The sequence below is a fragment of the Phalacrocorax aristotelis genome, chromosome 12 (assembly GCF_949628215.1).
Source record: "Phalacrocorax aristotelis chromosome 12, bGulAri2.1, whole genome shotgun sequence".
NCBI classification, from domain to species: Eukaryota; Metazoa; Chordata; class Aves; order Suliformes; family Phalacrocoracidae; genus Phalacrocorax; species Phalacrocorax aristotelis.
Window position 1 is genome coordinate 5,693,532 of NC_134287.1, and position 14,675 is coordinate 5,708,206.

At 35.5% G+C, this 14,675-nt stretch overlaps 1 protein-coding gene across 3 annotated transcripts in view; it reads left to right on the top strand.

The window, feature by feature from the left end:
• CPEB3 (cytoplasmic polyadenylation element binding protein 3) overlaps window positions 1–14,675 on the top strand; it is an 87,733-nt gene that overhangs the window by 33,846 nt on the left and 39,212 nt on the right. For all 3 annotated transcript variants that reach the window (XM_075108199.1, XM_075108200.1, XM_075108201.1), the window contains exon 4: window positions 3,285–3,341. In XM_075108199.1, coding sequence (XP_074964300.1) covers window positions 3,285–3,341 — 57 coding nt within the window. The remainder of the gene's footprint in view (window positions 1–3,284; window positions 3,342–14,675) is intronic.

Genomic DNA, 14,675 nt, shown 5'->3' on the forward strand with positions numbered 1-14,675 from the left:
TAATATAGAAGAGAAGATGCACGTACTTGAGATGTACTCTAAGAAGGAATAGGACTCTCTGCCATGGCAAGCATGATATTGGACATGCAGCAGAGCACTTAGGCAGTCCATCCAGAAAAGTGTCTCCAAATGCTGTTAGGAGAGAGAATTTAAGGAATTTAATGGCATAAGACATGCAGAAGAGCAGCCTGGGCTATACAAGAATCATTAAATGCTTGTTTATACTCTGAAATGTTTAAGGAGCCAGAAGTATACAACAGGATTAATTTTTTTTAAATTAGGAATTGAAAAGTTTTATGTAAAAGAGTAATTATTGTTGCAGCCTAACTGCAGTGATGTGTGTGTGTGTTATAAAAGCACATAATTGAAAATATACTCAGCAGATAATTATGAAACCAAGACAGGCAAACTGAAAATGGCAGATGTACACTGAATACAAGTACTGGAGATGTTGTTACTGGAAGGGTTCCTATTTATGACTTGAGTGAACTGCTGGAGTCCGTAACTTCTGTGCTCTTAACTTCTCTGTGTTTCTGCTTATTGTGCTTAAGATTCTTGAAAAGCAGAAACTTTGTTCAGAGATTTAGTTTTAAAGCTGTAAGTAGAATTATGTGCTTATATAGACTTCATAAAGGTCCAGGTAGCGTACATGTGCTTTTCATAAAATTGATTGTTTTCTGTTAGTGTTTGACCCAAATGTGTCCTTGAAAATACATATCCTTAATTACATTTCAGTTTTACATCGCATGTCTAAATGAATAAATTTATAATTTCCTTTTTGTGCTTTCTTCTTGTGCCTTAGATAATTATGCAGTTTTGTAATCTGCGTATGAACTCTTTTTTTAATGGAATGATTTGCTTCAAACAGCAAGATATTCTAATGTTGTAGCTAATATGAAAAGCTGTATGATTATTGGCAACTAATTGTCTTATGGTTGGTGCGTTACCAGTCTGTTTTGAATTCTTTTAATACAGGTGTGTTTTGAAAGTATTCCATTAATTTGTTTCTGTAGAATTGCACTCGGGGACTTCTGAAGATGCACAGAATTATCCCATGCTGTTGATTAGCTCAGAGTGAGAACATGTCCTTTTGCTTGTGTTGCTCTGTACTTTCTGCTCATCTGAAAAGATAGCTAACAAGAACCGTTTAAAAATAGCAGGCCAAGGGCAGGTGACAAAATGTCACACAAGCAGCACCTGGTCCAGTGACAGCCTGGAGGGAGGAAAAAAACAAACCCAGATGTCACAGATACGATTCTATTTCTGAAGCTGGTCAAACAGCAGAATTTCAGCTTCAGCAAAGGAAAAGAGAAGGGCCCATCCCAGTATTATGCATTCAAATTTTACTCTAGATTTTCCATAGCAGTTCCCTTTTTTCTGTTACAAGTATTAGTTTACAAGCATACATTATTATATACACCTTTTCTCTTTACAAGTAACATCTGTAACCTCATGCTCATTAATATGCTGTTAAAGAAAATGGAATTAATGTCAATCTGGCAAGATTTCTGAAATATTTTGGTATAAGCTTCTACTAACTGAAATAATAGCAGCTTTATTGTTTCTGCAGTGCCAGATTAATGTGAAAATATATATAGGACAATTATGTTTGTAATTAGGGATTCTGAAGTAGTTAATGAAGATCTCTTTAAGAAGTTTTGGTCAAGGAGTTGGAAAGTAAAAATGGAAATTTTATTTACCTTCCTTCTGCCCAACTTCTTTCTGGACGTGCTGTTTGCGTCGTAGTCTTACTGTGATGGCATGTTTTTATAAAAGAATGAGAAAATGATAATGTGAAGAAAATATATATTTGCTTTTCTTAAATTGCTTGTGATAGTTTCAGAAGTGTACTGAAACTTCATGTTGCATCTGTTCAGAAAGAATATTAATTACAGCACAGCAGTGTCTGTGACTGGAAATAGAAGGCTTTAACCTATTGATAGGAACTAAAAATATTGGAGAAGATTGGCTTCAGTTCTGTTTGTCAAAGCTTATTAAAAATTGGTTTTGCAGAAGTATGGAGGAGAATTTATAATACAGGAACTTAACGGCTACATTGGTTCTTTAGTATAGTGAGTGGGTCTTGAGCTTCCATATTTGAGTGCCAGTGTAGTGTAGAAACATAAACTGCCTGCTTCCTTAGCTCCCAAACTTAATCACAAGTCTAGCGATACAGAGAGCATATGAAATGGATTACAACACTTGAAGTAACTTAAGTTACTTACATTATTTAATTGAAATAAATACTTATGTGGCCATAATGATCCTTTTATATCTTTTTCCAAACAAGGACTAGTATCAATTACGTCTTTCAAATTGTTTTGGGGGGTTTAATTAAAGTCCTGTTACAAAGTTTCTTCATGGTAAGTTTTTAATACTTCAGCTCAGTTAAATAGTATCTAAAACTGCCCTGAACAGTAGTAGTGTTGGCTCATTTCTTGCTTTGAAGGTAAAAGTAGATTTCACTGGATGATGATGATGATGTCTCCTTTGAAAAAAGTAACGATGTGTGAATTTTTTTCCCCACTTCCAGTTCCTGAAGTCATCAGAGATCATCTTAAGCCAACCTTTCAATTGTTAAATGTCACCTGAGAAAATTGGTACTATTTTGCATCTCTTTAGTGTCCTGGAAATGGGCACCAGCAGAGCTCATTTGAATTTAATGGTGAACCTTCTGTATATGATGGTCCCATATTATGGGTCAAGAATAAATATTTTTCAAAGTAAATATCAGTGTACTCCATGAGAACAACACTCCCTCCAACCCAGTATCTGATCTCAAATAGTAAGCCATAGCAGATTCTTAGGGAAGAACACAAAAACAGGGTAAGCACTTGCTCTCCAACAAGCTGCTAATGTGAGAGCTTCTGGTGTCACAGGTAGTATGGAAAATAGTGATTTATTTTTAGGAATTAAGTGGAGTTTTTGTAATGCTGTGCTCATTATTTGAAGCTTACTATAAATGGCATAACTGCAGCAAGGTTGAGCTTTGAGGCCTTATTTTGAAAGGGTAAACGTAATACTTTCCTAGTACAAAGCAAAGGAATGTATTAAAAAAATAATTATTTAATTGTTTATTTTGTGGTTTTCAGTATTTTAAGTACGTAACACTACAGGTACTACGGTGTTAAAGATCTAAAATGTGTATTCTTGGGAAGTTGTCTTCAGTAGATGGAAGGTTTGGCTACCTGGCCTGTTCATCCCCTTCAGCAACTTTTCATATTAATAAATTTAATTCAGGTTTGAAATAAAAACATTAAAAATAGCTTTTATTTACATTGCAGGGCGCATGGGAATAAACTTTCATCACCCAGGAACAGACAATATTATGGCTCTTAATAGTAAGTAGTTAATATCTAATGACTAACGTTGTCGTGTGGAATATTATTTCTTACATTTATTGTGTACATAGCTGTACAGTCAGATGTAAATATGTGTAATATTTGCATAGAAGTTTGTGTGCTATCTTAAAATTATTTTCGTAAATCAAGTATCTCTGATTATACTGGTAGAATTGGTGATTCTTTATATTAGCTTTATGTGTTCCACTGGAAGCTTCATAATGCCTGCTCTAGATAATACTGCAAAACAATCTCTGTTGTTCCCTCTTTTGTGGGTACGTGTGTTAAATCTGTAACTTTAATTTCTGATATCTCTCCAGACATATTTCTTTTTGTTGGGATGAGTTCTTACAAGTTTCACGTACGATTATGTTGGCTGATGGAGTTTAATTTGTTGGTTTCCCTAAAACATTATGTAGGCAGGACTGGAGAGAATGTTTAGACATCTAAATGATGAGGAACAAGTGTGGGGCTGAACTTTGCTGAAAGATTATTGCTTTTATTTGTGTTGGAAAATAAAAATAATTTTTTAAAAATCCAGTCGTGAAGATGTTGCATTAAAAAAACCTGCCAAAATGGATCCAGGAGCTCTAGAGACAGCCGCATATCACAGAGTGGGGCAGGGTGTCGGGTGTTAGGCACCACCGGCATAATGTAGAACTGAACTATGCAAATCAAAGCGTAGTTTTTGTCCATCTAATCCTAAAAAACTCGAACTGTTTCTAAATGTCATTTTTTGTTACAATGTTGTATTAGAGGTGTTAGGATTAATTTACTAGCTTCTCTAAATTTTTTTTGCCTTTGCACTGTCTATATAAGTTAATTATACTGTGTGTAGTTGAAAACTGCAGGTTTTTAGAGTCTTAAAATTAGACTGCTTTCTGTGTAGTACCAAACAGAATTTAAAAATAATTTAAAAATGTGAAGAACTGAAAATTTGTAATAGGCAAGATGTAAGGGTTTTAACATGTGGCTTTAAACGTGAGCTTTTGGAACATACAAGACTTTAATTGTGCTCTATGTCTTAGTTTTACACGGTTAATGATGAGGTGATTTTTTGCATAGTTTCTGTTGTCATAGTTAGCAATTATGCCCCATTTTTTTATGGACACATGAAGTTGTGGGAAATAAAGTAATTAATTGGGAGAAATGCTCCATTTAATTGAAGACTTTATTAAAAGGGGAAGCTGGTTGTGTGTGTAAATAAGTTCTTCACAGTACAGTCTGCTGCTGTTGGACATGAATTCTGGTCTCAGGATGTATTTGTTGTTCTAACATGGGCGTTTCAATAAGCTGATTGCAATAGTAATTGTGAATATGGGAGATTATGATTGACTTTTGAGTTATTTTTAAAAATTGACAGTTACTATGGAATGCAGAGCAGTATTTCTTAGTCTTATATAGATTTTTGAAAAACAGAAATGAAAAACTGATTAAAAAAGCTATACTATATCCTGTACTATACAAAATCAGGGTTGTTTCATGGGGACAACTCACTTTTATCCTAAATGGATTAATATATTCTAGTCTGATTTCCGTCATTGCTAGATAAACTTTAAAAAGTTCCCTTTTCAATGGAAATAATAATTAAGAAAATATTTCTTCCTCAGTGTCTAATTCCTTTGAAATTTGTACAGCAGCTATATAATGTCATTGTTTATAAAACATAACGATCCTTTGCAGCTATAGTCTTGGTGTATGGCTAAAAGATTAGTATAGCTAACTGAGGGACCTGAACAAAATATATTAATGCATTTCCAGTATTTAAAATGTTATGGGTTTATTGAAATTAATAATTGTTTACAGACTTAAATAAACCTCAAATTATAACTAGGCAATTTAAGCAAAATAGTAGTGATTGTTCTTTTGAATGGAATTCAGCACAAATCAAGTCTGGATGAGTTCCCATATATTTTCCCTCTCCTGCATCTCTTCTCCTTCCTATTCTTTACTAGGCAAGGCCACACCATTTTGGGGCATTACTAAGAGCCCATAAGCTAGAATTGTACTTGGCTTTGCTCTTAAATCTTTGAAAAGTTGAGAGTAAAAGCAAGTATTCAAGTACATAAGCTTAAAAATGACTTTCTGTGATTTAAATCCTCTGTTGAATGCAGCTAAAACTGAGAAATGTAGAACTATGTAATTCCCCTGTGATGCATTACCTTTGCCATGGGGAAATATACTAAGGAAAGTTAGTCCAAGATGAATTATTCCTTCCTGTGCTGGAATAGTTGTGGTTTGGGTTTAAAATAAATAAATAAATAAAAATTTAAATTCCCCAAAGAAAGTTCATCCCAGCCATTTTCAGAACAATTTGGAGAACTTATGTAACTTCTTTAAATCACAGTACTTGTGGTATCTATATATAATTTCTCTGAAACCAAAAACTGCTGAATATGCAAATCCAACCTTCACTTTCTATTTATAGTTATTGCTAATAAGCATTTTTCTCTTTTCCTGCGAAGACATGGTAATAATCTTCAAGAATGATTGCTCAAAGCTCTGTTTCTCACCAGGCGTACACATTCTTTTGAAGCTGGAAGACAGCATAGGCTCATGTCAACAGCAACGCAAAACTTCACGTGCTGTAGGGAAAGGGGAAGTTTTCGAAGGGACGTTTGCTATTTAGCACCTTCTCATCCTTTATGGCAACACTTCCAACTATACATCAGCTGGGATTCTTATTTATTGGTTACAGCCTTTGAAAGTAGGGGTTTTCCTGACTGTCTGTCTTGAGTTACTGACTGTAAATGTTGCAGGGGATTGTTTGGTTTGAGGGAAGGTGTTACTTACTTAGTTGGCAGGGCTTAGTGTAGAGCATACTACCACCGTTTTGTTCACCATTGTGTAAAGCTATAAATCATCATCATTTCAAAGCACTGAGTTCTGAAATGACAAAATTAGTGAGATAGAAATTCGCAATTATGAATATTTTCTTCTCATTAATGGCATTATGCTTGTGTACATGCACAAACTGTCGCGCATGTGTATAAGCATGTTTATATTGTAGAGATGCTTGAAGTTCTCTGTCAGAATTAGGCTTTTATTGAGAAATGCAATGTTCCAATATTCAGAGAGATCTGAGCATAATCCTAAAGAGCTTTAAACAAAAGGAAGATGTAAATACTTATATTTGAAACATTGTGCAAAGGGAAAAGGCTATAGCTTCTGTCTATACTAGCTCTAATTCAAATTACCCTAACTGAAATAGTGTTTTTAATCAGGTAGTGACATCTGCTTAACTTTTTAATGTCATTCATACTGAACTAAACAGTGGAACAATTTTTATAAACTTTCATCTACAGCACCTTATCAAATACAATTGATCCTGTAATTTCTAAGGGAAATGCGGCATAAATTGAATTATTGATTTTATTTATGGAAATTCATTTATGACCTTAAAGAGAAGCCATCCATTGATGATACTTGTAGATGTTTGCAATAATAATTAAAAGTTATGTTTACAATACTAAGCAAAACCTGAAAAAAACTTAATTTGCTTTGCCAAAATTAACTCGGTGTTCTCCATCCCCTTCTCCAGCTAGTATTCGCTCCCATTTGCAGTCATACATTTCTGCAGTCATTGCTTCCGTTTGGGGGACACTGGATATTCTCTTGAGTTAATATGTGCTCCCTTTTAATTAGCTGTATAAATAGGACTAAAATGGCCAGCATGCATACACCATCAACCTATGTGCTAGATAGTGAGCTGTTTTTCATGCCTCTTATGAACTCCAGAAAGCCAACAATAAACTTAGTGGGTGAGAAGTATAGTAGGTGAAAAAGGGAGACGGAATAAACTAGGGCGTGTGATCTTTCTAAGGAAGCACTGAACTGCATTGCTGCGATCCCAAATGAACTTCTGTAAAATGAGTTTAGACTAAAGGTAGTTAAACCAACAAACAAGAACAACCCCTATGTGAAATGCTGGAATTGTGTTTCCCTAAAGCTCCTCTGTACAGTGGCTTTGCACTGCTGTTGGGCTTCAAATGTTCCATCTGCTGCCAGTGTTCATTCTTGTCTGATATGAAAAAGTGTCATCTGCGAGGTCTGGTACTGTTTGCTCTCCATCTGACTGTCTTTTCTTCTTTTCATAAGTGTAATTTAGTTCCATTTGTTCTGAATAAAATATTTCAGAAAATACATTAAGGCGAGAGTTTGGGGCACCTTTTTAGATGTTCGTGTAGAGATTTTGGTTTTGTTTTATTAATAGAGATACTAATTATGTGGGGAGGTTGTAGTGCCGTGACAGAAAGCATAATGGTAGCAAAACAATTGCATTTTTTTATTTTCATGCTTCTATTGGTTTTAAAATTGCCTTTTCTCCTTAAGAGCTATTGTACTTGGCTCTTCCTGTATTTAGATGTATTGTTTTCAAACACATATAGTGTTTAGATATAATCAAATTGCTGAAATAGTGTTTTATATTTAAATGTTTGCCAATGCTATTGGTATACCTTGAAATGAACCACTCTGAATAGAAAATTTATTGAATTATTTTTGTCTTCTAAAATCTTGGGTTGGCAGTTCAATAGCTATTAAAAGCCTGGTTTTTCCATATTCTGGGAAAATGTGTGGCTGAATTTCGAGAGGCATCAATCTCTTCTAATAGTTTGGTACCTGCCTGTAGGAATTCTCTGAGCTCTTTAGCCCAGCTGTGAAGTTGGGTTACTAATGTGTTACTAGCTTATTAACATGTAAGGAATAATATGGAGGAATAAAATACACTGAGTGTGCTAATAAGGCTTGCAAAACTAGACTTGATTTAATTGTGAAAAGATCAGAGTTTATGTAACTGGAGGAAAAAAAAAGATATAAAGTGTAACATAGCAAAGGCAGCAGGGTTCATAAGAGTCCCAGTGTGTGTGAACTGCCCCTTTATATATAAACCTTGTTAAGTTTTTCAGAACCAGCTGTACAAACAGTTAGTATTGATGCTGCCTTGGGGGCTGTGAGGTGGGCTAGCTGCTGTCTCAAAGTACCTTCTATACCTGTTTAATTAAAAAAAAAAAGAGGGGGGGAGGTCGAGGAGCAATAAAACATGGTTTTCCGTCTTTCTTCCCTTCAATTTTTTAATATTAGCATCTACACTTTCTGAGATCTGATTTGGCTACTACTGAAGGCAGTATCTCTTACCAGTGACTGCTAAAGTCTTTTCCTAGCAGAGGAAGATTTCTTAAATTGTATTCCTTTTCATCCAACTTTGTGGCTCTTTCTAACCTTCTTGTTTGCTTGCCCCCCCCCTTCCCTGCCTCATAACCTCACCAATGTGTTTTCCTTTCATCTATGTGCTCCTCTCTGTTGTGGGTGAATGCCATCTGTTTCTGCAGAATTTTAAGAACAAGGTTTGCCAGGCTATTCCACAGGCATTATATATGATGCTGGAAGAGATGAGACTGCAGGCTAGAATTAGGTTTGGTAGATTAGAAGCAATATGAAGTTCCTATCAGCCTGGCTGTTAGAAATGCGAGTTTTGTCATTAATCTATTTTTTAAACTAAAACAAAGGAATACATAATACCTAAGCCTTACCTCCTGCACAGATGCTTGCTGCTCAGTATGCTTAAGGAAGGAAGACCTAAGCTGTTCAAACAATAGTTTGGAGTACCAAATGCAGTTCACATGTGTGATCAAGTGTTTGAGGTCCAATGTGTGGGCCTTAACTGCATACAGCTTGCATGTAGATTGTATTTTTCTGATGATGGAATTCAGTTGTATATGTATGTCAGCATACGTTATCAGGGAGATTGTTGTAACACCTGCATTGCTAGCATAAAAAAAGCGAACCAAAAGGGACTGTTGAGGCTAATATCACCAAATTATCACAATGCCCATCTGCACATCCAGCTCATCTACCAGTGGAAATTGAGAACCACCTTTTGAACCGCTCTGAGATGAGCAGTAATTCATCCCAATCCCAAAACGCAAATTGTTTGGATTATGTTTTATTTCAAAGACCTCTCTGTAAAGACTGGAGGGTGGAAGCCTTGTTCTTTTGTGAACAGCTTTTCTAGCCATAGAAAAAGGGGAAGAAAGAGCATTATTTTCTTAAACAAGCTGTTCCGTTGCACTGCTCATCATGAAAAATTATCCCTCAAATCTCAAATGCTGAAACATGCTGAAGTAAAAATAATTGCAATTGCTATTCTTGAAAAAGTGGGGCAAGTGTTCTGTGAATAACAGATTAATATATAGAAAACTGCATTTGGAAGCAAATAGATTTCTATGCACATAAAGCTCAGTACAAACATACTATGGCAAGGAACCCCAAAATTAATATAGTGAACCTAGTTTAATTCTTTGTTCTCCCAAATGTAATTCTTACTTTCCCCATATTTCTATGCACATGACTTACTGAGTTTTATCGTGTCATATTAATTTGAGGTTGCTTCTTATTTAGATAAGATCCAGAAATTGTTATTAAGAAATAGTATTTGATATGCAGTAAATTAATGATTTTTTTAAAGCATTGGCCTCGTTTTTGTATGCAAACTGTTCTTGTCAACCTCAACTCCTATTTTAGTTAGTAAAAACGTTTAATTTATTATAAACTACATTTATGTGCATATAACTTTTTTACATTAAGTGCCACAAACTGCCTCCGCTTTAGCTACTGCCTTTCATATGCCTCCAACTGTATGAAATCCACTTTTTAAATAGAACGTTCCTTACTTAGCTCTTATTTAGCCATTCCTCCACCCCCCACCCCCACCCCCGTTTTGACAGTTTGTTAGATAACTTTGACCACTCAGAGTAGGATGGACTGATGAAGTGATCACAGACGAAACCTTTGATTTGTCTTGCTGGAATTGCAACTATGATTTTTCAGCATGGGTAGTTTTAGACAGTTTGGTAAATGGTAGATACTTCTAAACTCATAAAGATGTAAGTAAACTTTATTTATGTAGAGTATAGCAAATGAGTTGACTGAAATGAACAAAGTCAAGAATGTTTCCCAAAGGAACTTCGAATATGCAGCCCAAAGGTTAAAAGAAATCTAGTATTTTACAAAGATAGAATATTCATGTGTCTCATCTCAGAATTTTATTATGACCCAAAGAAAATCTTCACATCAGTTGATAGACATTCTTACTATGTTGCATGCAGTTCTTGCATCTGCGTTTCTTGTTATATGCACCCAAATACTTGCTCTCAGTCTGTGGATTTTTAATGACATAAAGTTCCTAGATTATTCTGTTCCTTGGCTTTTTGTTACTTTAGCAAAAAGTCCTTCAGTGAGTTCAAGGTGTGTGCTACAAAGATATTGTTACAGTAAAGGTATGTGGCATAATCGTCTTTGATTCTATCACCTTCTCCCCGTTCATTAATTCATTTCCACTGGCATTGCAGTCCACTTGTAAACTTCCAGATCTCAAAGAACTTCAGAGACCCACTATTCAAAAGGAAAAGCTTGACCTATTTTCCTTTCTGGTCTTAAAAAATTACTGGATAACTCAGTGTCCTAAAGCAAGTACTGTTCTGAAGTGCTGACTGCTTCAAGATTACAAATGAGTTTTCCAAGTTAGAAATAAGGTCTGGTACCTTATAAGTCACAAAGGTTCCCAGTCTTGTCAAATAAACTTTCCTTTAGCCCTTCTAGCCCCAAAATTTCAAATCTTGAAATGTTGATGTTTTTTCATAGAGCTAATGTATTTTAAGTCAAATTAAGAAGGTTGTTAAGATTTTCTTGAAATGTGTATCTTTGATGTTGTAGACATGTTATTGCATGAACAAGATAAGTATGAACAGTGAAGAAAGAATGTTTCAAAAATCTCAAAATACTTTCTATTAAGTTTTTGGTAAAATGTGACAATACAAACAAATGGTGTTGCTTATTTATATAAGTGAAATTACCTCATCAGATTCACTTTTAGCTATGATATGGGAAGAGGGTAGATCTAGTTCTTTCAAGTTAATGTTTTATGGATTCACAAATTTATTACTTCCTTGAAATGCCAACTATTTGATCCATATACAATGTGCAGATCCGAGCCCATATTTTAATAAAGCAATGGAAAAAGAAGATCAGAAAAGAAGTCTCACTGAGATGAGATGTCAGTAATTTGTAAGTCATTCTTTTATTTGGCATATAAGATCTCATGGCTTAGACATTTTAGGTCATCTGAAATAAAGACAAATTTTTAAGGGGTGTGCCTAACCGGTAAAGATTATTTTCATGGTCCAGCATAATTTCATAACATTATAATAAATGTGTTTTCAGTTTTCTAATTTTACAGAGTTCTTCCAATAAGGAGAATCATGCAGTCTTCAGACTCTAACACAAATTAATCCTGTCCATACCTCTCCTGAAATCTGTGAAAAGGATCTTTCACAGCTTGTCAGTTTTATGTTGCTGTTAGAATCTTATTTAAAAGACAAGTCAACAAATTAATTTGGCAGTATTATCTTTTATATGAACATACTGGAAGTACATCAGCTTGTCTATAGGCTTAAGCTACCAGATTTTTAATGAGGTTTAATGCATTTGGAAAGGTTCTCCAGAAAGTTCTTGTTCCAAGTGAAGTAAGCCACAATGAAGCTACTGAAAGCTTTTGATCTGTTTTGATATAGGTGAACAATACTCAAGTTTCTATACAGAATATTTTCTTGATGGTTGTGATAACATGTTGAATAAATATCATCATGGGATTGATTGGCTTCATAAAAAAATGTTTTAAGAAGGTGATTGTTTTAGTCAAGCTTGTTAATTGTCCTACCAGCTTTCTCCCTTGTGTAGCTAGCTGTCTTCCCAGGGGAACTTTCCCCCATAGTTTCTGATCCATAAAAATGGAACCCTTAACTACAGATTAAGCTGTTAGAGCAGATACTAATTGTTTCGCATGACTAACATCTGTTGTCTCCAGCAGATCAAGTAAGGTGGTTTTTGTTTTCGCAAGTGTTTCTTAACTTCAAAGGCTCAGTTCACAGGGATATTGAACTATAAGTTGTAATTACACCTTCTTGTACTGATGTATTGTGCCAGCATTTAATTGAATCATGTCAGATGATACACATTTCTAGGTTGAGCGTTTATGTAGTCATCACTGATACCTATATTTCCCAAGTGCCACTGATTTTTATTTTCTGTTGTCTTATAACTGAAGTGTATTGTGAACAGTGCATACTACAAGCCTTACATGAGTATAGCCAGCCCAGTTACAGAATAGTAAACCAGTGCATACCCTAAAGCATGCATAGCTTTTGTGGAAAATTGCTCCCATGGCCTTCCTAGGGAATAATCTTATTCCATAGGAATAAATTAAACCAGTGACAGCACATAACTTTGGGTTTTGGAAACTTTTTTTCTTTGCAGCCTTGGGTAATGCTAATGAGACAGGTAACGAACATCAGTTTCACTGCTCTATTTCAGTTTTCTCTATGTCTTTGTAAGCTTAATTTTTTTCAGTTAGCTCTGTGCTTTCTTTATTTTGTATTATCAAAATAGCTAACTATTAGAATATAATTTTCTCTGGATCTTATAATTGTACTGTTACCAAGAGATTAAAGAAGCTGAAATGCTTCTGGAGTCTGGAGAGGAGAAGGCTGAGGGTGAATGTAATGGAGCATTAGAAAAAATCACAGGGGAATGCAGAACTGCTGGTCACCATGTTCCACAGAGCTAGAACTAATGGAGCAATTGGTGAAACTTATGCTAGATCCATTTAAAACCCACCAAAGAAAGTACTTCTGTAGTTTACTTTTGGAACTTGCTGCCACAGGAGTTAGTGGAAGCAGGTAGGTTCCAGGTTCAAAGAAGGTTTCAGGTTCAAAAATGCATTAGACAGATTGTTTACAAAAGGTCCTTAAGCAGGTATTAGAAGTAGGGGAGAGTGTGCCTCCTAACATGTTTCATCCGATGACTGTCAGTGCTAAATAATAGGAGACACACATATCACTGATAGTGGGCAGTCTAACATGCTCTTTCTTGTGTCACTACTGAAGGCTGAAGACGTGTCTGCATGGTTCACTGGTCTTACCCAGCAGGGCATTGAATATGAGGTCTCATAGATATGCTAGCTGAGCTTTATGGTTCGTGTCTACGTTGTACACTAAGTTTATAAGAATATGTTTTAGTCACAGTCCTTTTTTTTCTGTAGGTTGTCACTTGGTTTCATATCTTTCAAATAAATTGCAGAACACCTGCCTCACTACTACTACTACTAATAATTCGCAGAAATCTTTTGTGCAATTCTGGTATTTATTTACATGGTTTGCTTTTATCACACAAATTACACAATGTCCCTTTTTGTGTTGGAGCCTTCCAACGCAAACAACAGGGCAAACCAAACTTATTTGCAGCCTGCTTAGTGAGCTGAAGAGTGAAGGTGGTTTACATGTTGATATCCAATAAGCAATGCTCTGTTGCTTGTTGTGTTCTTGGTTTTCAGGATGCATGTTAACTGAGCAAGAGTAACTTTAAACAACAGAGTAGCTTCCCTCGTCCACATAACTTGTCTTCTCTTGCCAACATTGTCACACTGGGTGTTCTGGTCCTCTGCCTTTCCAGGACCATAGGCAAAGGGTTGTTAGGTCCCTCCTTCCTTCTGAATCCTTGAGGACTCTCTTTTGTGGATGTGTACTTCCGTGTGTCATGCAGCTGTGCTCATCTCATAAACCACATTATCTCAAGAGAATTTGGTGGCTTTTCATAAAATTTTGCAAGTGTGTTCTTATGCCACCAGCAGACCCCCTTCTCCCTTGACTGCCAGATAGATGCTTGCAAAATGCAAGCCCTTAAAGCTCTTTTTCATCAGTTTCATATAGTTTTCCTTGAGATGCAGTTAAAATTTGAGCATTTCAGTCGAGTGTGTTTTGATTTATTACAGTAATGGGTAATCTTGACTGCAGGCTTCCGAGAATTCCAATAGCATTAGCACTAAATTTATTTAATTGCATTACATGATTTGGGGTTTGGGGAGTTTTGGTTGTTTGTTAAAAGCTTAGAGGTCTGTTCTTCAATGTACAGTTTCACACTTAAAAAAATACACTCAACCTCTGGCATGAGGTGAGTTAATAGTTTCAGGAGGGTTATCAGGAGGTTAAAAAAAATGTATTGTTTCTTTGTATTTGAGTACATGCAATTTGGGACATAGTGGTTATGTAACTTTCTACCTGTCAGAGGTAACAAAAGTTGCAAAGGGATGAAGAAACACATAGTGGTGATTGTTCTGGGAGTTGCACAACTGGATCAGAGCCTGCTTACAACAATTTCACATTTTACATGGGGAAATGTGCTCATGACTTCTTAAAGCAGCCATGTTTTCATTAACACTGTAATGCTCTGTGAGGTATCTAGTAAAGAATCACTTTTGTGTTGAATTTTAAACCTTTCAGG